The following is a 24,004-nucleotide window of genomic DNA, read 5'->3' as shown; positions in this document are numbered from 1 at the left end:
TTTTGATGAGATGCTCATGTCAACCTCACGTTCTTCTGTGACCCCCTGCTTCTGCTGGACTCTGCTTAACCCGTTCTCTGTAGTGACCAGCAGGGGGCGACTCCTCGTCTCGCAAGTCTATGACTGAAACTGAACTGAATGGTTTAGGGCCAAAGTACATTTCTGATCTGCTGATACTGATGAACCGCCACGACCCCTCAGGTCGTCTGGGACGGATCTACTTCCTGGTCCCATAGAACTAAACATGGAGAAGCAGCTTCAGTTCTTCTGCTCCACATGTGGAACAAAGTCCCAGAAGGCTGCAGGTCTGCTGAGTCCCTCAGCTCCTTTAAATCCAGATTAAAGACTTTTCTGTTTCCTGCTGCCTTTAATTCACCGTTTGTGCAATCTGGAATTCTTAAAGACATTCTTAAACTACTCTGCAAATTTATTTGATTTTAAATCTTTTAGCGTCTTTTTCTTTTGTGTTTCAAGGTATCAATGTTTTTAACTCTTTATAAATCTCCTTCCTTTATGTTTGGATGTTTTTAATGGTTTTATGTGAAGCACTTTGAAGTGCCTTGTTGAAATGTGCTATACCTCCACATATGCTTCCTGTTCACCAGGAAAAAACATAAAGACGTCGACGAACTACGTCAAACACCCAGGTATTTATTTTTGATATTTTCACAAAGAACATTGAAGAACAGTAAAACCAATCAAAGAACCCAAATATAAATATAGATACAAACATGCTGACTGAAAACCTACATGTGTATTAGTTGGTTGTGCTTTTCAAAAGTTGTGAAACAGATCTTTTGAAGGTGTACTGAAGACCTTTGACCACCAGGGGGCAGAATATCCAACTTCAAAGCAGGTTTAATCAAATGTATATAAGAGACTGTATATAAACTTTTTGACATATGATTATTTTTTATTTCGTCCAAAGCCCGCCCTCCTTCAAGCTCTGTCTGCTTTATATTGTAATAAAAATGATTAATAACAAATCATGAATCACAAACGAACCACCAGGGACAGTTACAAGCTTAAACAATCTTACAAACTCACAACTGTGCGACAAAGTTTAGTTTCAAGCAGTTTATCAAACTATTGATGTATGCACAACCTGCTGAGACTATTCAGTACTACAAAACATGTTTATATTGTTTAGTACAATAAACATGTGTTGTTCAGTATAATAAACCTTTATTGATCTCTGACGTTCAGTACAATAAACCTATGATATATAGAGTGTTGTTCAGTACATTCTACTAGACTACGTACCAGCTCATGTACTCATTTCTTCTTCCTGCACAAACCCAGAGAAATATAATACGTATATACTGTATGTACGTGTATAGATCTATATGAGGATCTATAGAGCTAAACATGTACGTGAATTGATCTATATAAGGATCTTTAGAGCTAAACATGTACGTGAATTGATCTATGTAAGGATCTATGGAGCTAAACATGTACGTGAATTGATCTATATAAGGATCTATGGAGCTAAACATGTACGTGAATTGATCTATATAAGGATCTATGGAGCTAAACATGTACGTGTATTGATCTATATAAGGATCTATAGAGCTAAACATGTTCGTGTAAGTAAGGAACTCCGCTCTGGGGTCTGCGAAGGATCCTTCGAGCTTCACTCGATGATCTGCAGAAACACAAACAGCGGATTAGAAAAATCACTCCATTTGTATCACCACAAAACGAAACAAGCGCTCCTCACCACGGCCACCTTGGTTTGCTCGCGGGTTTGAATCCGCAGCTTGTTGGCGGAGGTTTCGGCGAGGTCAGCCCTCTCCTCGGCCTCGTCCAGCTCGTTTCGGACCTTCCTGAAGCGCAGCATGCTGCAGCTCACCTGCTCCTCCTGGTGGACACGGCAGTAACACGGGTGGCATCATTCAGTGAGCACTTTTGTTCTTCAGAATAAACAAGCCTCTTCTCGTAAGTTACGTGACATCTGGACCTTGTTCAGTCAAGTGGAAACATCTGTATGTCTAGCTGCTGAATGCTCAATGCTAACCCAGTTCAACAGAAAGGTTTACCTGAGCAGTACCTGTCACTCATTGACACTGTCTGTTTGGGACAGTTTGGATCAATAACTCAAAGACTCACAGCGGTCTCCGCTTGTCTCTTGTAGCTCTTCACTTTGGTCTGAAGCTTCTCGATGAGCTCCTGCATCCTCAGCATAGTCTTCTTCTCCTCCTCCGACTGGCAGCAGGAGAACCGGTGTGAGAAACCCACAGAACCCTCAGAGCAGATCAAAGAACCCACAGAACCTATCTGATCCCACAGAACCCATCAGACCTGGTAGGTCAGCTCCTTCACCCTCTTCTCGTAGTGGCGGACTCCTCTCTGGTACTCCTCGCTCCTCCTCTGCTCCGCCCCCAGCTCCGTCTGCAGCTCCCTCACCTGAACACAGCAGCTCAGTGGTAACACAGTTATGAACCCAGTCTTTCTCCCACTGTGAGCTGAGCTCGTCGGTCCCGTCTGACCCCCCCAGGTCCACCTTGTCTCTCTCACCTTGGTCTCCAGCTTGCTGACTTGCTTCCTTCCTCCCTTCAGCGCCATCTGCTCCGCCTCCTCCAGTTTGAGCTGCAGCTCTGTGAGAGGAGCAACAGCTACGTCAACATCCGATGGACGGGGCTGGGGGGGGGGGGGGAGTGATGACCTCCGTACCTTTCACTGTGGACGCCATGTTCTTCTTCATCCTCTCCATCACGCTGCTGCTGTCCTGCTCCTTCTTCAGCTCCTCCGCCATCAGAGACGCCTGAAAGGAGTGAGAAGGTTTAAAGCCTCCGAGACACACAGCCAGCTCAGGGTGAGCCAGAGGTCAGAGGTCAGCACTGACGTCGGTGATGGCCTTCTTGGCTTTCTGCTCCACGCCGCGGCTCTCCTGCATGGCCTCGTCCACCTCCCCCGCCAGCAGGGACACGTCGGCCTCCAGCTTCTTCTTCTGGTTCATCAGAGCTGAGTACTGGGATACAGGCAGGCCATCGATCACTTCATCAATAACCACTGAGGCTCATTGATCGGTCAGCTGATCAGTCCATCAATACACCAATCAATCAGTCAATAAGGAAGTCAGAATTTTAATCTATTAATTGGAATCATCAGTCAGCGGATCTGTCAATCAAACTTATAGTCGTCCATCTATTAAACACTAATTACAGAAATCACTCAGTAAGAGAACCAATCATGTGTTGGTCAATCAGTCAGTTTGATCAGTTAATCAATTAAATACTAATTTGTGTGTGTGTGTGTGTGTCTGTCTGTGTAACTCTGTGTGTGTACCTGTGTGTGTGTGAGTCTGTCTGTGTGTCTGTGTGTGTACCTCTGTGTTTAACTGTGTGTGACTCTGTGTGTACCTGTGTGTTTAACTGTGTGTGTGTGTGTACCTGTGTGTATAACTCAGTGTGTGTACCTGTGTGTGTAACTCTGTGTGTACTTGTGTGTGGGGGTATGTGTGTGTACCTGTGTGTGTATCTCTGTGTGTGTACCTGTGCGTGTGGCTCTGTGTGTGTACCTGTGTGTGTAACTCTGTGTGTACCTGTGTGTGTGGGTATGTGTGTGTACCTGTGTGTGTACCTGTGCGTGTGGCTCTGTGTGTGTACCTGTGTGTGTACCTGTGTGTGTAACTCTGTATGTGTACCTGTGTGTGTGGGTATGTGTGTGTACCGGTGTGTGGCTCTGTGTGTGTACCTGTGTGTGTGGCTCTGTGTGTGTACCTGTGTGTGTATCTTTGTGTTTGTACCTGTGTGGAGAGCAGGTTCAGCCTCTCTGTGACCTCCACCAGCTCGTGTTCGGCCATCTTGCGTCCGTGGGTGGTTTGTTCTAGAACCCTGCGTAGCTCCTCCCCCTCAGCCGTCACGAGGGAACAACGCCGCTCCAACAGGACTATCTGCTCTCTGAGCTGATTGGCCGATTGTACTTTGTCCTCCAGATCCACCTGATACTCGAGGACCTATGAAAGGACAGAACACAGGGGGATCAGCTTCACAGCCTCGGACCTGCAGCCGAGGCTCCAGACGGAGGACAGGAGCTCGGCTCCCCACAGCAGCATCTCCTCCTCCTCCAGGAGAAGAGCTTCTCTTCTCTGGAGACCCACAATGCAATACTGGGGGAGGGGGAGAGTCTTCTGCAGTAGAAGGAGGTTGTCTTAAGGCACCCTGATGTTCAGAGACACTACCACTTTAGTCCACTGAGGGCACCAACATCAACACAAAGTTAAAGTTTGTTTTACTAACTTTAAATGGCTTGTAACGGTCGTTTTTATTTCATACAACCAACGTCCCAAAAGAATGCAAATAACCACGTCTGTTTTATGGACTGGATCTGTAAGATGTTCATCCAATGTTCTAGCCATTTGATGAAATCCACCTGAGGACAAGCTGTGGACAACCTTCTCTGAATCCAAAACCTCCACTGCCTAAAAAAAGCAATCAGCAAAGGGTGGTCCTACTGAATATGTAAAATTCCAGCATTATCTCCATCCTTCCCACCCTGACGCAGATCCGTGAGGCTACCTGTGTCTGCAGGTGTCTGATGGTCCTCTGGCCCTCAGCCGCCTGCCTGTTGGCGTGACCCAGCTGGACTTCCATCTCGTTCAGGTCAGACTCCATCTTCTTCTTCAAACGCACCGCTTCACTGCGACTGCGGACCTCCGCCTCCAGACTGGCCTGCATGGTCTCCAGGGAGCGCTGGTGGCCCCGTCTGGTGGACAGCACCGGTATTACTCCTACTATAATCTCCTAATGCACAGTTTACTACGTTTATGCAAAATGTTTGCACGACACTCTGCCCCTGATTGACTATTTCTCATATTTCTGGTACCTGAGGTTCTCAATCTCGTCGTCTTTCTCTGCGATCTTACGCTCAATCTCAGACCTTATCTGCTGCAGGTTCATCTGGTATTTCAGGGTCTTGCTCTCCTCGTGCTCAAGGGTTCCCTTAGGGTCGGAGAGTTGTTTAGTGAACACTTGGTGGACTGTTATTGAGTATGTCCAGCGGATCAGTCGGTCACCTGTGCTTCCTCCAGAGCCACTTTGATATTGCTCTTATCCACGTCCAGGATCTTCTTCATCCTCTCCAGCTCGAAGATGGTCTTCACACCCTGACCGATCTGATCCGTCAGGTCCAGTATCTCCTCTGGAGACAAACACAAGTTGCTTAATTGATTACAGTATCAATGCAGATCCATGACAGTGACGTATAGCAAGAAACTAGGCTTCTTACAGGTTTTTGACACAACAGAGCTGAGGTTCTATCCATAACTAATTTCTTCAGAATAACCTTTTCTGAAGATAAACTAAAGGCCCCAATAAGAACTTTTTGTATCCCCAAAGAGTACTTCAAAGATTGTTGAAAACGTTGGTCAAAAGAAGGACATGCCACAAGAACAGAACAATTATTAGCACCTTTGGAAAGTACCTCCAGAGAGAATTCCAGGTGAAACTCTTTATATTGGGTTATGAGCAGTGTTGTGCCTGAACGCGTTCATTGAACGATTTTCAGTTCATGAACTCGTTCATATTCTGGGTGAACGTGAACTGAACGTACTGTATTAATGCCCGATGAACGTTACTGTGAACTCGTTCATTCTGGTGTCTATGAACGGCGCGTTCTTTCAGGTTAACGTTTTTCAAATAGGATGCCAGATTTCTATAGAAAACACACCGTAAACGCGCCTTAATAAGTAGCGGAAAAAACACCCGATCTGGCAACACCAGCCTCCAGTGTCATCGAAAAAAAGAAATGCATGGAGGCGACAGCAGCGTGTAGCAAAGAGGCGGCGTATAATAATTTAAAAGAGTTTTATGAAGTTACTGACAAGGTCGGTGAGGATGGGAGGAATCTGACCTTTCTTTGCAAACATTTGCACCTTAATGATAACTTTCCTGTTTATATTCTTTATTTAAAATTGACCATTAAAGCAGCATGTGTTTGAGAATGTACTGTAGGGGTGAACGCTGCAGCTGCTGCTAGTGTGGAGTGAATGGACAGCAACATTAAAGCAACAAAGGGGAAACGCTGTCCCCTCAATGCTAATGTGAACCCTGGTTGGATAAGGATTCAAAATTGGATATGAAGATGAAATCTGATGCATAGCTTCAGTGTTAAAACTGATAAAATAATTGCTGCACATATGGGCTGTGGCAATCATTTTGAAAAATAATAGCTTGCAGCAACATATGGAAAAAAAGAACTGAACTAGTTGAAACTGTGAACTTAGTTCAAATATTTTGAAGTTTGAACTATGAACTGAACTAGTTCATTTTAAAATTTGTGAACTAAACTTAGTTCATGAACTAGTTCATGTAGAAAGTGAACTTTCCCAACACTGGTTATGAGCAGAAGGGTTCCCCTATGCAGACAAAGAGAGAACCCTACATGGTACCTTCTATAACCTTTACTTCTGAGTTTTAAGATCTTTAGAATGTATTTTAAACTGTTGCTTCGGTTTGACATCATTCTGAATGTTTCTGTTTGGCATCATTGAGTTTGACATTTAGTTTAAGTCCTTTGAGTAGACGTGTCACACATTCACACCAGGAGATGTTCCACACTGAGAGTTAAAGACTTGACATCAGAGAAGGTCAAAGAACCAAAGTGATCTATATGTCTGCTGCGAGGAGAAAGTACCTTGCAGGTTCTTGTTCTCTCGTTTCACCGTCTCCAGCTGGTCCAGAGCTTCCTCGTAGCAGTTCTTCAGCTTGAAGAGCTCGGTGCTCAGACTGCGGGACTCCCTCTGTGACGCCTCCAGGTCCGACTGACTCTCCTCGAACTTCAGCTTCCATTCGCCCAACAACTGCAAAACCGGCAGAAAACTTAGTTTATAGCAACCTCGCTCCCAACCTGGTGGACTCATGGCCGGCGTCGCCGACCTTGTCGAAGTTGCGTTGCGTCTTGTCCAGAGCCAGAGCGGCGGCGTTGGTTCGGTCCAGCTCCACCAGCAGGTCCTCGACCTCCGTTTGCAGACCCAATTTGCTTTTCTCCAGAGAGGAACACCTGGCCTGAGATGTCTCCACGGCTTCCTCGGACGCCTGCAGTTTGAGTGCCAACTTTTTCCTACGAGACAAACAACGGGACAGAGCAGCTAAAATCAGAACGCACAGAGCTGCACAAATGTAAGAAAATAACCCGAAGCGACCCTAAAGACGGTTGTACGATCAGTGAGTTCAGCTGCACTATCTTACTGAATGATGACATTATGTGAGCTATGTAGGAAAGCCTGATGGTGGTGGTAGGTCAGGAGGTCAGTGGAATTCATCATGTGGGGATCATGAAAATCAATAGCGGTTCCAGTCGTATCTGGAGGCTTTTGTGGCTGATTTAGAGATAATCCAGGAGTCGGTGAGGAATGAGATCAAGAGTGAAAAGCTGCAATTCACTTTATTTTATAGCCTTCATTGTGTGTGTGTGTGTGTGTGGTGAGATATGTGCTGTTCTTTATCCATCTTTTAGGGACAGGAGCACTTTTCATCCCACGTCGGTGCAGGAAAGCTCCTGAGATCCTGAAGGATGTGTGCAAGTGTGCGACGTAACACTTGATGACACCACCAGGTCTCACTTGGCGTCCTCCAGCTCCTCGATCCTCAGCACGGCGTCGGTCTCGTACTTGGCCCTATACTGGACCAGCTGGCTGTTGGCCTTGGAGAGCTCCCTCTGCAGCTCGGCCTTGGCCTCCTGCTCCTCCTCCAGCTGCTCCCTGAGCAGTGTGCTGTGGTGGCGGGACGCCTGCACGCTGTGAGCCAGCGCCGCGCGAGCCTGAAACGCACACAAAAAAGACCGTCAAACAAGTGAGACGCCCTCTCAGGTAACCCAGACAACCAGAGGAGCCTTGAAATGAGGGGCGGAGTCACAGAGGCTCATGGTTACTTTGCTCTCCTCCTCCAGCTGCCTCTTCAGGTCTTCAGAGTTCTGGCAAAACCCGGCTTTGGAGCGCTGCAGCTGACCAATCAGAGCGTCCCGCTCCTCCAGACGACGGCAGTACTCGGCTGCGAGAATGACACAGAAAAGAAGCTTTAAGCCTTAGTTTTATTTAAGCAAAGTTATTATTTATGTAAATAATTCATTCTTTGTGTTTAACAATTTCATTTAAAGCTGGAATAACCACGTTTACAATATATCTGTACCTACCACATGATCTGTGTGTATGCACGTTTGTGTATGTGTGTGTGAATGTGTGTGTGAGTATGTGTGTATGCACGTAGGTGTTGTACCGCAGTCTGTGAGTGCTCGTGCTTTCTTAGCAGAAGCATCGGTGAGCTGTTTCTGCAGCTCCTCTGCTCTGCTCTTGGTTTCATTCAACTGGTCCTCATAAACTTTGCACATCTTCTCCACCGCGCCCTACACACACACACACACACACACACAAACAAAAGCATGTCCAGGGCCCATCCAATGCTTTGCTCATTGGGACATGATCTAAAAGAGTTGGACTGTTACCTTTAGCTTTGCCTCCCAGCCTCATGGAGTAATTCCAAAAATGTAGAATTTGTTTAAATGCCTGATAGGTTTCAAATAGAGGTTTCGCCTGAGCGCCAAAAACAAAAGGATCCTAAATTTCCCATCATGCAAGTTGGCTCTGTGCATGGACTGCAGAGTGGGAGGAAGACACGGATCTGATTGTGGACTGCCGTTTTGACCTCTCAAAATTGGCAGCTTGGCTGTCACAATCTTGTTTTTTTGGAGCCATATGTATGGAAGTAAATCTGTGTCATCGGGGGTTGAAATAAAAAGGTGATTTCTAGCACTGAATATTTATGCATTGAAATAATGTATCATATATATATATATATAAAATCATGGTTACAATATTCAGCCCAAAAAATTCAGCAGTGAGACACCAACATCCGGGACACTAAGGAAGAGCAATAGATTCTAGATTGCGTGAGCGTGCCTCAAGCTAAAGGAGCGAGCACCCAAAACACCTTCGGCTTCGGATTGTAGCCATGTGCAATAATAACAAGGCTTTAACTCTTCTTTATGCCATAAGTGTGGTTTGTGAAATTCAATCACCTAATAATGGTTCGGTCAATCTCAATCACAACGTAGGCTAAAGCATCCCCTGCTTTATGGTCTGTTGGAGACCTGTCAATCACAGTAAGCTCCGCCCTAAGGCATCCCCTGCTTCATGGTCAGCTTGAGTCTAAATGGACTGAGACCATAAACTCATGTTTACAGTGTTTACTGAGGGGAAAGTAGACGTCTATGGGACCAGATGAGTCGCTCCCTGCTGGTCAGTACACAGAATGCAGCTTAAAGACATTATTAAATACAATTATTTCCTCAGTGTGACCGGTATGATATTGTGTAGTTCTCTTTTTTAAGGTGGACTCACCTTGTTCTTGGAGAGCTGCTCCACGTTAGCAGCTAAGTCCTCCGCCTCCATCCTAAACTCCAACTTCTCCTTCTCCAGTTTGTACTTGGTTCTCTGCAGGGCGTCAATCTGCTCGCCAAGCTCTGTAACCGTGTCCGAATGCTTCTTCCTCAGGGTGGCGGCCGTGGCTTCGTGCTGAAGTCCTGCCTCTTCCAGCTCCCGTCGCATCTTCAGGAAGTCGGCCTCCCTCTTTCTGTTAGACGTCGAGTCAGTTGTTTTGGAGGAAAGGTACCAAGCCATGATTCACGCAGGTTTGGTGCTGGTGCTGACCTGTTGAGAGCGATCTGAGCAGCCGAGGTTCCTCCCGCCTCCTCCAGTTTCTCCTCCAGCTCATCCAGCTCTCTGGTGATATCGTTCCTCTGGCGCTCAGCTTTGGAACGCCACGCTCGCTCTGCATCCAGCGCCTCCTCCAGCTCCTCGGTGCGGGTCTGAGGGGTCGATGGACGACACAAGCCCAGAGTGATGTAGGGGAGAACATCAGGGAGGTACTTACGAGTTCTATTCTGGATTGGTGTGACCAACCTGGAGCTCTTTGATCTTCTTCTGAAGATGAGCGAGCACACTCTGTTCGTCCTCCAGCTTGGACTGAAGCTGACCTGACTCAAAGTCTTTTCTTTAGGGAGAGAGATGGGAGGACAAAGGAGAGAGGAGGAACGTTCTGAAGTTAATGATCCTAATAAATAAATACACTTAGTTAACTACCAGCTGCAGAAGTGCTTTCTTACTTCTTCAGCCTCTCCTCCAGGTTTCCATTCTGGGTCTCCAAGTCCTTCACAGAGTCTATGGACAGCTTCAGATCCCCCTCCAGCTTCCGTTTGACACGTTCCAGCTCCAATCTCACCTTCTTCTCCACCTGCAAGGAGCCTTCCACCTGTCGAAAGGAGAGAGGGGGGTCCTTTGATCTGACCAGAACCCTTGAGAAGGTGCTTGGAGACGTTCTGGTGGGCCCTGAGGTGTTTCAACCGTTTCACGTTTAAGGAGGTTCTAGTGGTGATGAAGATGCTTTGAATGTCAAGCGGAAGTCCAAGTCAACCAAAAGGAGATTTTAGGGATTCTTATGAATTGGGGTTTTTGGAAAGACAGATTAGGAGATCTCTTCTGTTTTTGTAGGACGCTTACAGTATATCTAGAAACTCAGTGATGGGAGGGGGGGTTGTGGAGTGTGATGTGTTCAAATCTTCTCTTACATTGTCCACTTGCTGCTCCAGCCGTGCTTTCACCTTGACCAGCATGTTGACCTTGTCTTCCTGCGCCTGAAGGTCAGTCAGGGCCTGCTGGTGAGCGGCCTGCAGGGCGTCTTTCTCTCTGGTTAGAGCCGCGATGGATTCATCCAGAACACACATCTCCTGGGACAGGTTCTTCACCTGGGCGGCAGGGAGAATCATATTTAATACTTAGGAGTCATCAGAACTGAATCTCTAAGTAAAGGCCCCCCACAGAGAGGCCAAGACCTTGTTCTCCACTCCATGTCTCTCCTTCTCCACTTTGGCCAGAGTCATCTCCAGGTCGTCCACGTCTCTCTTCAGCAGCACCACCTCTTCCTCCAGCTGACGTTTCTTGGACGTGAGCGTGGTGGTTATCTCCTCCTCGTCCTCCAGACGTTCCTTTGTCTCCTTCAGCTTTGACTCCATGGAGATCTTGGACTGAATCAACTGGTTGCAGCGCTCCTCTGCATCTGCCAGGTTGTCTTGCTCCTGGACGAATCAAAAGAGGGACTTCATCTCAGAGGGACTAAATAACTAAAGAGAATAATGAGTTTAGAAGAAAACAGCTTTCTGAAATAAGTATCTGTAATAATGTAATCTGTTATAAGTTGCCTTTTAAGAAAATAAATTGTCACCGTCACTGTAATCCTGCAGATGTGATATAACGGTCATGCAATGAAGCTATGCTAGCAGTTTCTATCTGCGTTCAGCCATTGTTCTAAGCTAAGCTGAGTCCTGGACCTGCAGCTGTACTGGAAGCAAAGAGATCTTTTCATCTGAGTGTTGCTTTCGTGCTCACCGCAGCCTGAACACTATGAGCAGACGTGTAGTTGGTAACAAACATGCAGACATATAAACACACATGATGGACTCTTAATTTAACTTTGTCATACCTGCTCTATTGTTGCTCTATTAATCAGAACTATAGATGTTATGAAGAAGATAGAGGTCTTTTGACTTTTGACTACTTCATCCAGACACTGATATGAGATGCACACTGGGATTGTTCCTGAAAGTTTCAGGGAGACTTACAGCTTGCAGCTGCAGAGCCAAGTCGTTTTTCTCCTGAATCAACACCACCTGCCGCCCTTCCGCCTCCCAGCGCTTGACCTCTGACCTGATGGAGGAAGAAACAAACAATCACCAGCTACAAGAGAGCAGCAGACCTATGATGTTGATCTTTGTACTTTACTTTCTGAACCCAAATGTAAATGTGTGAGTGATAAGGTGACTGGGATCAACAGACTGAACGCACCTGTCAAAGGCCTCTTTTAGCTTCCTGAACTCTTCTTTGAGAGCAACCAGTTCTTTCTCCACCTGGGCGCTCCTCAGCATGGGGCGGATCTTGTAGAACAGCGTCATCCACGGCCACGTCCTCACAGTGAAGAAGGCTCTGAGGTTGAACTGGATCACCAATACAGCGTCCCTGAGAGGAAGGAGTAAAGCCCAAACTCATGCTTTACTATGAAAACAAATATAATTTCTCATGGGTCATGTGGTCGTCTCACTGACCTTTGAATCGCCATCTTCTCGCGTTGCACCCTCATCAGCCTACCTCTGGCCATGGACTGAATGATGGTGAAGATCGCGGCCAGACGGAAGTCCCTCATGTCCTCCAACAGACCCAACAGACCCGCCTTGAAGAACACCTGCGAGCACGGAGAAGACCTACACATCACCAACCTCCAACAAACCTCCATCGCATCACTCCAAACTGAGGTCTCTGGTGTTACCAGGAGATCCGTACAGCATGACACCCTGAGATCTGGTGGTAGTATTCACAGTATCTGATCTGGTGGTAGTATTCACAGTATCTGAACATTACCTTATTGTGTCCAAACTTGTACTGGCTGTGGTCGATGTCCAGAGAGCCCAGCAGCTTCTCCACGGACTTCCTGCTGTCCACAAAGGAGTCCTCTGGAATGGCAGCAGGGTTCAAGATGCGATATCTGAGAAGGAAGAGCACACGTGGATCTCTGGAGGGTAGCAGGCACAAAGATCTGCAGAACCCTGAGGGATGACAAGCATCAGTAAGATGAATGAAGTTCTGGTCATTGGGTTCGAGACCCACCGTTGTTTGAACTCGGCGTACAGGAGGCGGTTTGGAAACCCCTTCCTGCAGATCCGGATCCCTTCCAGGACTCCGTTACACCTCAGCTGGTGGAGGACCATGAAGGCGTCCATCACACCTGGAGCACGGATACAGTGAGAGAATGTGTGGATCAATCTGACGTGCTTCCACTTCACGGACGCATTGATGTTATGTTGATGAGACACATTCCTTTTTCTTTAATTGTGTAAGTTCATATCAGCAAAGATAAGGACATGAATGTAAGGAATTATTTTTGTCTATATTTATCCTCTGGTTTCAGTTGTTGCTGATGCAGAACACTCTGCACACAACCTGTTCCCTCTCCTCCCCTCTGGTAGGCGCTACAGAGCCCACCAGACACAGCTCCTCCCTACATTTAACCAGACATCCTTTACACTCAAATTACTGTTGTATATATGTATACCTTATGGTCTATTTTACTTTTTTGAGTTGTGCTTCATTATAGTTTTTAGTTTTATATTTGTTCTGTGTTTAATGACATATTAAAGTCCCCATACCTAAACAATATAAATAGTTGTTTGCCAACAACTCCCAGAACAGCTAAAGGAAGAAGCTTCTACTAGAATACTAATGCATGTTAAAATGCTAATATTATGGTTGAAATGTAGCTGACACCAGGTCTGACGCAGCCAGGCCTCTGTTCCCTGGTTACCTGGACTTTTGGTGTCATTGGGGATGATGCATCGCACAAAGTGAGGCTGAGTGCTTCGGAGGTTAGCCATTAGCTTCTTTAGATTCTCCTGCATTTACACAAACAAACAGACAATGAGTCAGAGACCTTCTCACCTGTCTGAGTCCAACCGACAAACAACTATTGATCACCTTATGAAGCTGGGAAACTGTCTGAAAGGAAGCTGCTTTCCTCTTCCTGTGTTTTCCTTCAGCCTTTGGATCCCCTGCTAAAACAAAAACACAAACAACACATGTTCATTACACACACAGTGTCACACTTTTATTTTTATTTGTTTGGAGTAGTTACCAATGTCAGAGCTGATATAGTCCTCAAAGAGTCCAGCCATCAGTTTGTGGGAGGATTTCTGGAACAGAGCCACCACCGTCTCATTCAGAGGATCTCTGTTCTTATCCAGCCATCCTGTAATACTGTACGGAACCTACAGAGATATACGCACAGATCATTTTCCAATAACTCAAAAAAGAGGTTTCTATAGGAGTCTTATCCTTCTATTGTGTCCTTTGTGGCAAGCAATACACATCTCTGCAAACAAAGATGGTTTGGAGTTCTCCTGGGCCAACCTTACAACCTTACATACATAACTCTCATCCTGATCTGCTGGTTTGGGGGGTTTAAGGTCATAAGTCAAAAGGACCAGCTCACTCTTTCCTCCTTTAGGAGGATAAAACAAAGGATAAAACAATCATATCCATAGTGGCTTCACAAAAGTACTTCCTGGAAGCAAAAAGCTTATTGACTGAGCTACTGAGATCAGTCCAACTATGTGTTTCTTGTGTAAAAACATTTCCTCCATGGTTGTTGCTTTATTGGACACGCTGTAAAGGAACGCATGGTTCAACCATTGTAGAAAGGATGAAGAAACAAAACAGCAATGACGTCATTGGGAACCGAAAAATCAACATCCACTGACAGGACCTCCTACTTGAGCAGACACTCACCACTCCGGCGTAGTGGAGCAATTCAAAGTGCGTCTCGTATTTGCGCTTTTTGTCCAGCCGAGGCCGCTGGAAGTTGGGCGACTTTCCGAAATGGTTGTCGTAGAGTTTGGTTTTAAAGCTGTTGTCAGTGGCCTTGGGGAACATGCACTCCTCCTCCATGATGGACAGGATGCCCATCGGCTGCAACATATTCACATTGATTTAGGCATCGCAGGATCATTCACATCATCAGATTCCAGCCTCTGCCGTCCAATAGAACTAATACCCCAAAAGTTTCACACTACCTTTATAATATTTAAAAAAATAACTTAAAGTAACACAATCGAAACACACACCTTCTCTATGAGGTCTATGCAGGCCTGTAAGTCCAAACCAAAGTCTATGAAGGTCCACTCGATACCCTCGGCCTTATACTCCTCCTGCTCCAGGATGAACATGTGGTGGTTGAAATACTGCTGCAGTTTCTCGTTGGTGAAGTTGATGCACAGCTGCTCGAAGTTATTGAACTGCAGTAAGACACAAACAAACAAACCAACGCTGGGTGTAGATTGGAGAACAGTGACAGAGCACTGGATGTGTGGAAGTTACTCGTTGGTAGTTCTATTTTATGAAATGTTTATTTAAGCAATTTGGGTTACATTTTCATTAACCCTTCTGTAGATATACAGGCCGAATTCGGCCTGCCGGCCTTGAGTTTAACATCTGTGGTGTAGAGCATCCTATTAGATTTACGAAAGTACCCAAGGTAGCCCAGCCCACAAACCATTGCATACTCTATGGGACCAGAGGAGTCGCACCCTCATGGTCACTACAGAGAATGCGGCTTTAAGTTGCTGCACACCAATTCAAAGAAATGTAATCTTGAACATATTGGCGTACCATAAGAACGACCATGAACTTTAAATGATCTACAATAAATTCAGAAATGAAGATTCATCCCCGTCCATCTCGTGTACATAGGCCCGGACGTGTTTAGCATAGCTTAGCACGAACACATGAATCTCTGCCCCTTCCTCCCCTTTACCTCAAAGACCTCAAAGCCGGCGATGTCGAGGACTCCGATGAAGTACTGACGAGGTAGCGCAGTGTACAAGGACGAGTTGATGCGGCTCACCAGCCACTTGAACATGCGGTCGTAGGTGGCTTTGGCCAGAGCGGCCACACCGGAGGTCACCTGCAGATCCACAACAAGGCATCATATAGAAGATACGATGTTTTCAATTGATTGATTGATTGATCGGTGGGTACCTGCTCTACGGTCTGTCCCTTGACGATGAACTCGTGTCCCACTTTGACGCGGGGGTTCAGAAGACCCTTGAGCAGGTCGGCGGAGCTGATGCCCATCAGATAGGCTGCTTTGTCAACACCTCAGCACACAAAACGCACATCTCAACTCCTCTGCCATTAATACCCATTAATACATGGCTAAAGGTATGTCCCACTATTTTAATACGACAAGGAGGCAAAGAACCGCCTGACCTCTGGGATTAAGTACAGTAAAAAGTACAATATGTACCCTTGAGAGGTACAGTAATAAGTACCTCTTAGCTCTCAGAGAGGTACACTTCAGCTTACTGGTCTCAATTTCTTTTTGACCTTTGCGACTATATTTCTGATAATTTTATCTGCTTTTCATCTAATTATTTAGGTCTTATTTCAGCTGTTTTCAACGCTTATGGCTATCGACTGTCATTGTTACGCTTTGGTCCAACACAACAAGCTCTACAAACACATCCAAGAAGCTTTGTATACATTCATCTAAGACACAACATGATCAGTGTTTTCGTGGTTAAACGGGCTGCAGCTCCGCCCCCTTACTCTCCGTCCCGTCGGCCTCCGCCTGCTCCTCCCTCGGCCTCTTCTTGAACCTCATGTTTCCAAAGTGCATGATGGCCCCAACGATCTTGTAGCAACCGTACTTCTCCTCCAGTGTGAAGCCCAGCGTGTCCATAGCGTGCTACACACACACACACACATACACACACTCTGATGTTATTGTGTACATGTCAGCAGTGTGTGTGTGTGTGTGTGTGGAAGTGACCTTGCTTACATCGGTGAGCCTTAGCTCCTCTGCATCGTCCATGCCTTCCACTGTGGTCACTCCCTGGGAGCAGAAGTGGTAGTCGTACGGGTTGGTGGTCAGCAGCAACATGTCTGCAGGAAAGGGAGCTTTTATCCATATCATCATAAGTACCAGCAGTTTATCACTCACATGGAGATGAATACATGTTTTTGTGTTTGTTGTGAAATGTTATGTTTGGATGGCATTGTCACATTGATTTTGTGCTGATTGCATACAAGTCCAGAACAGATCTTATTGTGGGTGTGGCTACCTTGCAGCTCTGGCTTGTGATTGGACAGAATCTGATAATAGATGTGGTAGCTTCTCTCTGCCGGCTGCTGGAACACCACTCTTGACTTTTCCAGAAGATCTGATTAAATTCACCAACATTAATTTTGTTATTATCACAACACATAGATGAACACATCTGTTGATTTAACTGTGAAAGAAAACATCTCACAGATGTGGATGTCAGCGGACGCCAGCCGTCCTGATGTCCCAAAATGAATCCTGATGAACTTTCCCTGAGACACACAAACACAGAGGAACTCTCTTTGAAACTTGACCCATCTTCAGCTCGCCATGGTCATAGTTATTCATTTATTAAACTCACAAAGCGTGATGAGTTGTCGTTGCGGACAGTTTTGGCGTTGCCGAACGCCTCCATGGCTGGATTGGCTTCAATGATCTGGTCCTCTAAGGAACCCTGAACACACATGGAGAATAGAGTACTCAGGCTCTAAGAAATAGACTTCGCCATCGAGACGCCTCTCAGTAAACAGGAAGTGACCTCATCCGGACTGAGGAGGACGTAGAGACGCCATGAACGTCTCTGGTAAAGACCTGTCAATCAGTGTGTAGCCCTACCCTAAAGCATCCCCTGCTTTATGGTCTGTTTGACTCTAAATGGACCATCATTCACTAAATGAACATCATGCTGTTTTGAACGAGACTTGAAACTAGAGACTAATGTTTACAATGTTTACTGAGGGAATAAATCAAGACAGAAGTAGAGTCATTTTCGTCTATGGGAGGAGTCGCCTCTTGCTGGTCAGTAGAGAGAATGCAGCTCATGACACTTTGACTGCACTTTAAAGAAGAAGAGATTCTCAGCTGTTGTTATTAATCTAGCGCAACATGATGCTAATGAAGATATCATTTTCATAAGACTCACTCCTTTGTTCACATTTTCTCCCTGAGCAGCGACGATGGCGAAGTACTGAATCACCCTCTTGGTGTTGACAGTTTTCCCAGCGCCCGACTCCCCGCTGAGAAGATGACAAGTTAGAGTAGGAAACACGTGCTCACTCACGTCATGAATGAAATAACAGGACTTTGATGAACACATAATTACATGGTTTAGAAGTTGTAATTCATTAATTTTGAACATTCTTAGATCCATTTTTGTTTTTACACGATGTTTGTTGTTAGAAATAAAACATTGTCAAAACAGCCGATTTTCTGACTCACGTGATTAACATCGACTGGTTTTCCCGATCTGTGGAGAAAAATGAATCCATGTGTAACCACTTTCACATATGTGACAGTTTACTAGAAACATACTAAAAGTACACCCACAGTGTGCAGAAATACATTGCATGATTTTTTTCTTATTTATTAGCATTAAAAAAAATCTATGTATTCTTTTCTGGAAATGTATTCACCGATAAAAAGAATATATAAAACTCAATCAATGAAGTTTGTTGGAAACCAAACTGTATTTGTAGTTTCAGTTAAAAGTTTTTTTTGTTTTTTGACCACAGGAAGTTACATTTTTCCAATAAAACCGAACATACCGACTCCCAAAAATCAAATGAATAAAAAAACAGATTGACGTTATGAGGATGAACTGTGACTTAAGCCGCAGCTAAAGAAACACTGACGGCACAGAGCCGATGCTAGCTGACTTCTAGCACAGCTAGCGCTAGCTGCCACAGCTGGCGCCTGAGGTAGGAGGTCAAAGGTCTCACTCTGCAGCAGGTCGAGGTAGGCGTTGTTGGCCACGGCGTAGATGTGGGGCGGGGCCTCCAGACGTCGACGCCCCTTGTAGGCGGTAACCACCTGGTTGGAGTAGACCGGCAGCAATTTGTACGGGTTGACGGCTACGCAGAACAAACCAGAGTAGGTCTGACAAAAAAAAAAAGAAAAGTTAAGCTATTTATTAAATCTTTTAATCTTTTAATTGCACTTGCTCTTGTTCTTCTGAGTTTGTTTCCTTATGTTCGAAATTCACTTATTGTAAGTCGCTTAGGACAAAAGTATCAGCTAAATGACATGTAATGTCATTTTCTTAATGTAACGTCATATATATATATATATATGTGTTGTATTTGTTTGCGTTTTTTGATGCTTTTTCAGTTTAATTTACTTCATTTCTGTTTTATCTGGGTGTATTAGTAGCAGTTATGTGTAAACTGAAAAAAACAAAAGCGAGCAGACACTGACGTAGACCATCCACATGCTGTATCTCCTCCGCAGGTTGAAGAGGACCGAGGCTTCGTTCAGGTGTGTCAGCATGGAGATGTCTTCAATCATATCGAACTTTGAAGGGTTCAACGGTTGGAGCTCATTCTCTTTGACCACCAGGAACTGAATCGGATACGCAGAACGAGGTCAAGGAGGAAGAGTTGGGGGATAAAGATTTTGAGCATCAGAAGAACATTCTTAAGTAAGACCGACTGACCCGTCCGTCCTTTGTCTCCACCGTGGTCTTGTCTCCGTTCAGCTCTTTGACCTCCACCTCGATGTACGCCTCCACGTCATCGGGCATCCAGACCCTCTTGGTTCCTGTGAGGAGAAACAGTTCTTAGTTTTAAGGTGTAGATATACTTACGAGTATACGCTACCTTGTTGGTACGTTGGATATCTTACCATCATACGCCTGGGCTACTGCAGCCAGCTGCTCCAAGTTGGTGAGACGAAGGAAGCGAGCAGCTTCTCCAAACTCCGCCAGGTCCAGAAACCGAGACATCTGAACACCAGAACCTTCATTAGTAAGAGAGACAACTCATGCAGAAACCTCCACAGTTCATCAGAGGTCATTAAACATGGATCCAACATGTTCTAGTTCTCTTCTTCTAGTCATCAAGATTCTGCTTTCAAAGAGGCTCAGAACTTTTAGATCACAGAGAAAATCAAAAGGTACAGAGAGAGAGAAACTGCTTAATGTTCGGAGGGTTCTAAGGGCTTTAAAGGTTGTAAAGGTTCTGAGAGCTCAGAGGGATCTCTGGGTTCTGAGGGACTTCAACACCCGATGGTACCTTTAAACAACCTCAGAGAATCAAAACAGATTTTAGCCTCGACTTGAAAACTCGAAAGGTGAGTATTTATGGACCCAAACCACTCGGTGGTCCAGGTCCATCATGTTTTTTGTGTTGTTTATCTGTCTCTTGATGATACCTCACTTACTGTTTTTGGTCTAAATGGTTCTAAAATCACAAATCTAGTTCCAAATGTGATTAATTGCAGTTGGAATGGCATCAAACTAACTGGAGGGAATACAGACTTTGTTGGGGACTATTTCCATTGGCGGATGAATGCACACTTTGAGTCAGTCAGAATAAACAGTTTTAATGGAGCTCTCATCAGGGGGGTATTGCACGAAACCTGAATGAGAGATTAAGTCAGGATATTCAGGTTATCCTGGAGGAATTTAGCTTGGACTTGGTTGCACGAAAGAAGGTTGAATTTAACCCGGCCAAGTAAACATGGTGATTTATTCTTTGCACCTAGCCTGCTCAAGACCAGGCTAAGATTAATCCTGCAGTCTCATGTGTTAAATCAGCTGATCTGATCCCCAACAAACGTGTTTAACAGTTACTGCAGGTGGATCAGATTCAGTAGCTGTCCCACCCTGAATCCCTTCTATCACCGGCCTTCCTTGTTTTAAAGCAAAGGGCCAATTCCTCAGGGTGAAGCCTGCATGGTGCTGGTACCCCCCAGTGCCAGACAAATGAGCCTTTTATAACTACTAAATCAGTTTAGATGAAATATGTGAGCAGCATCTTCTTAGTAATTTCTACACCATTTGCAAATGGTTACGGCACTTACCAGCCTGCAAAATACGCTGGGCCACTGCTACACTACAGTTAGCAGGGCTTATCACGCCGTCGCTGTAACTTTTTACATGGGCTTCTGTGAGGACAGCGGTGTACCATCATGCACCAGGGTGAGTTATAACAATGACAAACCCTGGTTCACAGCGGAACTCACAAAACTTTGTCTGCAGAAGGATCAGGCATTTAGGAGTGGGGACAAAGACTTGTACACAGAGTCAAAATACAGGTTTAGCAAGGCGGTGAGAGAAGCTAAACGACTGTACTCTGAGAGACTCCAACGTCAGTTCTCAGCTAATGACTCAGCTTCAGTTTGGATAGGCTTTAAACACCTCACAAACTACAAGCTGAAAACCCCCCATTCCATGAATGACCTCCGCCTGGCAGACGAACTGAATGAGTTCTACTGCAGCTTTGAAAGACAATGTCCTGACTCTCATCCCCCATTGTGCTGACCAGCTGTCTCCTGTGTTCACCGCCATCTTCAACACCTCCTTGGTGCCATGCCACGTTCCAGCCTGCTTCAAGGCCTCCCTGTTCCCAAGAAGCCCAGGATCACTGGACTGAATGACTACAGACCCGTCGCCCGGACCTCTGTAATCATGAAGTCCTTTGAACGGCTAGTCCTGTCCCACCTAAAGTCCCTCACTGACCCCCTTCTGGACCCCCTGCAGTTCGCCTACAGAGCCAACAGGTCTGTAGACGATGCTGTCAACATGGCCCTCCACTTCATCCTGCATCTGGACTCCCCAGGAACCTACGCCAGGATCCTGATTGTGGACTTCAGCTCTGCCTTCAACCCCATCATCCCGTCTCTGCTGCAAGACAAACTCTCTCAGCTGCACATGCCCGACTCCACCTGCAAGTGGATCACTGACTTCCTGTCCGACAGGAAGCAGCACTGGGGAAACACCTCTGCCTCTCGGTCCATCAGCACCGGTTCCCCCCAAGGCTGCGTTCTTTTCCCTCTGCTCATCTCCCTGGACACCAACAGCTGCACCTCCAGTCACCAGTCCGTCAAGCTCCTGAAGTTTGTGGATGACACCACCGTCATTGGACTGATCTCTGGTGGGGATGAGTCCGCCTACAGGTGGGAGTCTGACCACCTGGTGACGTGGTGCAAACTATTTGCGCCCCTTCCATCTGGCAGGAGGCGGAGGTCCATCAGGACTAAGACCCCCCACCACACTAGCAGTTTCTTCCCAAATTCCATGTATGTCTGACATATTATGACAATAAACGATTCCGGATTCCTAAAAATGATTTTATTAGTGCTGTCAAGCGGTTAAAATATTTAATCACGATTAATCACATTTACGTCAGAGTTAACTCAAACCTGTCACAAATTTTTATGAGTCTTAAACTCCAGTAAGTTTCCAGAGGAACACTGGTCACTTTTAAGGCAAAGTAGGCTAAATAATAATACAGATACAGCAATAAAACCAACACATAAAACAATCATATTAAAAGCAATTAAAAGAGTGTACAACTTTCCTAGTAGGAGATATTTTTTAATCCTTCCGCATTCAGTTGGTCCGCGATTGTCTGTCAGGCTTTTTCTCTGTTTAACTACAGCTGCCGTATTTCCTTTTTTGCATATTATATGCTTCTCCTCCTCATATATTTGATCAATTGCTGCTCAGCAGGTGAGAAATAGGCTGCGTGTGGCGTCTTCTCCATTTCTGCATCAGTAAATCTGCGATAAGAAAGTCGTGGACGTGCACTGATCCCAGCTATATGCACCTGAATCGACTTAGCTCCTCCTTCTCATCCCGACTCGGCAAAAGTGCAGCTGATTAAGATAACACTAAGTCAAGCTGCACTTTTTCACTCATCCTGGATTTCTTTATTCTACTTTTGTGCAACACGCCCCAGGACTCTTAGAAGTAGAAACATCTGCTGCTGGTTTCTTTCAACATCAACAGCATTCTGTCAGCAACCCTGATCGAACTGTTGAGTCACCAAATCGGCATGGCGACCATCCTCGCGGTATGTTCCGCCCCCCGATTGCTCGGAATTCCAGGCCGAGCATGCAGCTGCCACGTCGGCTCAAGAGGACCTGCTCACTAAAGCTCTGGTCTTCTCTGGTCCGTCACACCCAGAAAGAACCAAAGCTCTAAATCCATCCCACCCCAAAACAACAACAAGCAGGACAGAAGTTCTAAAACGATCCTCTGGTTCTTGGATAGACTCACTTCCTGTCAGCTGGCGGACCGAACGAGATTCAAAGTACAACCGTTTATGTTCAGAAGGTGAAGAAACAATGACAAGGGTTCTCACAATGTTCGTTTCATGACCAACTTTGGAAAAGAAGAAAAATTATTTAATCTGACTTCTATCAGTTTAAGTGTCTGTAATGAGTCTGATTTCCAAACTTTCCAAAACAACCTCTCAATTCATGATCAATGTTCAGCTTGGATCTGTGAACTTTTCCCTTTTGTAATAGGGGAAGTAAATCTACATTTCCCCATGAGCCCCACATGTAAAACCACTGCGACCCACTAGAGGGTTGCACCCCACAGTTTGAGAAACTGCCGTGGCGACAGACGAGAACAGTCACTACCCAAGTTATTCTCTGATTAAGTTTACCTCATTACTTTTATTAAATGACACTCATACCTGGTCCATTTTTAATGTTATCAACAAACAAAAAGCACTGAAGTGAACAGCCAGAGCCCCCCCCCCAGAGGGAACCATGAGTCAACGCAGACTCATCTTTGTCACATTGTCCAGTGTCAGAACTTTATTTCGAAAATGAAATTTGGAGGTAGAAACGTAGAAAAGGTGAGTTTTGACTTTTGTAGCATATTGTGAGGGTTTTGAGGTCGTATTGTTTGTTGTTGCCAGTAGAAGCTTGGACATTACAGGCTAACAGAAGTTTGATTATAAACAACATCAACGCTCATTTGAATCATTCAGATCAGCGGTTGTTGACAATATCAAGACGTTGAATGACACAAATGCTTCCCGATGGTGTCCAAGTTAAGGAGAAGACACATGTACGAGAACCTGATCTGTTGTCTTTCATAATACGATAAGTAAGAAGACTTGTTCAATCATAATGTCAGAAAGTTACACATATTGTTCCTGAGGTGGGAAAAGAATAAATGATGATAATCAGAACTTAAACAAATTTTTAGACGTCAGTGGTTCATTTTCACGCCGTGTCATTTACAATTAAAGCAATGAACAAAAATTCTGAACTCGGTAAAACATGGTCTAAACATTCAGGGAACCAGCATCTTCACCATGGTAACGACCGCTGAGGCTCATGGGTAGTGTAGTCCTGCTGCCTACTCACCTCTGAAGCTCTGTCTTTTTTCTGTCCTGGGTCGAGTCTCGCTGGACGATCACATTGAGTCGGCCGCCGGGCGCCACCGGGTTTTATAACCTCACTGGGAAGAGTCACCTGACCCGCCAGCCGGTGTGTGATTGGTCCAGCCGGTCCAATAGGCCGGACATAAAAGGGCCTGCTGGGGTCGGCATGGAATACGCTCCTCACCGTCTGTCTATCTGAGGACTATCTATGGATACTGAGTGTCTTCAACCGCCTTTTGTCTC

The 24,004-nt window shown here is 45.5% G+C and overlaps 1 protein-coding gene across 2 annotated transcripts; it reads right to left on the bottom strand.

Moving 5' to 3' along the window:
• Positions 1-649: 649 nt before the first annotated feature.
• LOC119223210 (myosin-7B-like) lies at positions 650-23,781 on the bottom strand. 2 transcript variants are annotated; one of them, XM_037480379.2, is made up of 46 exons: positions 23,745-23,781; positions 19,260-19,359; positions 19,072-19,175; positions 18,834-18,977; positions 18,359-18,515; positions 17,859-17,886; positions 17,563-17,656; positions 17,002-17,094; positions 16,849-16,912; positions 16,660-16,758; positions 16,377-16,480; positions 16,145-16,283; positions 15,575-15,693; positions 15,351-15,500; positions 14,662-14,832; positions 14,327-14,506; positions 13,674-13,806; positions 13,517-13,593; positions 13,347-13,434; positions 12,653-12,770; positions 12,407-12,530; positions 12,094-12,230; positions 11,837-12,007; positions 11,614-11,698; positions 10,828-11,070; positions 10,564-10,740; positions 10,102-10,247; positions 9,899-9,989; positions 9,647-9,804; positions 9,338-9,569; positions 8,217-8,343; positions 7,873-7,991; positions 7,565-7,761; positions 6,879-7,062; positions 6,637-6,802; positions 5,018-5,142; positions 4,828-4,943; positions 4,521-4,707; positions 3,749-3,958; positions 2,846-2,971; positions 2,674-2,764; positions 2,518-2,597; positions 2,302-2,406; positions 2,110-2,205; positions 1,721-1,861; positions 650-1,645 (listed from the first exon to the last, which is right to left on the bottom strand). In XM_037480379.2, exons 2-46 carry the CDS (start codon positions 19,357-19,359, stop codon positions 1,634-1,636), a joined length of 5,808 nt encoding a protein of 1,935 aa, XP_037336276.2. In that variant the 5' UTR covers positions 23,745-23,781; the 3' UTR covers positions 650-1,633. The 2 variants fall into 2 exon arrangements, with proteins under 2 accessions (XP_037336276.2, XP_062418081.1); XM_062562097.1 differs by having other exon boundaries at positions 1,730-1,861.
• Between the last annotated feature and the right edge of the window lie 223 nt (positions 23,782-24,004).

This window comes from Pungitius pungitius, chromosome 1 (genome assembly GCF_949316345.1).
Source record: "Pungitius pungitius chromosome 1, fPunPun2.1, whole genome shotgun sequence".
Classification (NCBI taxonomy): Eukaryota; Metazoa; Chordata; class Actinopteri; order Perciformes; family Gasterosteidae; genus Pungitius; species Pungitius pungitius.
The sequence above is the reverse complement of the archived record's forward strand: the minus strand, read 5'-3'. Positions and strand labels throughout refer to the sequence as shown.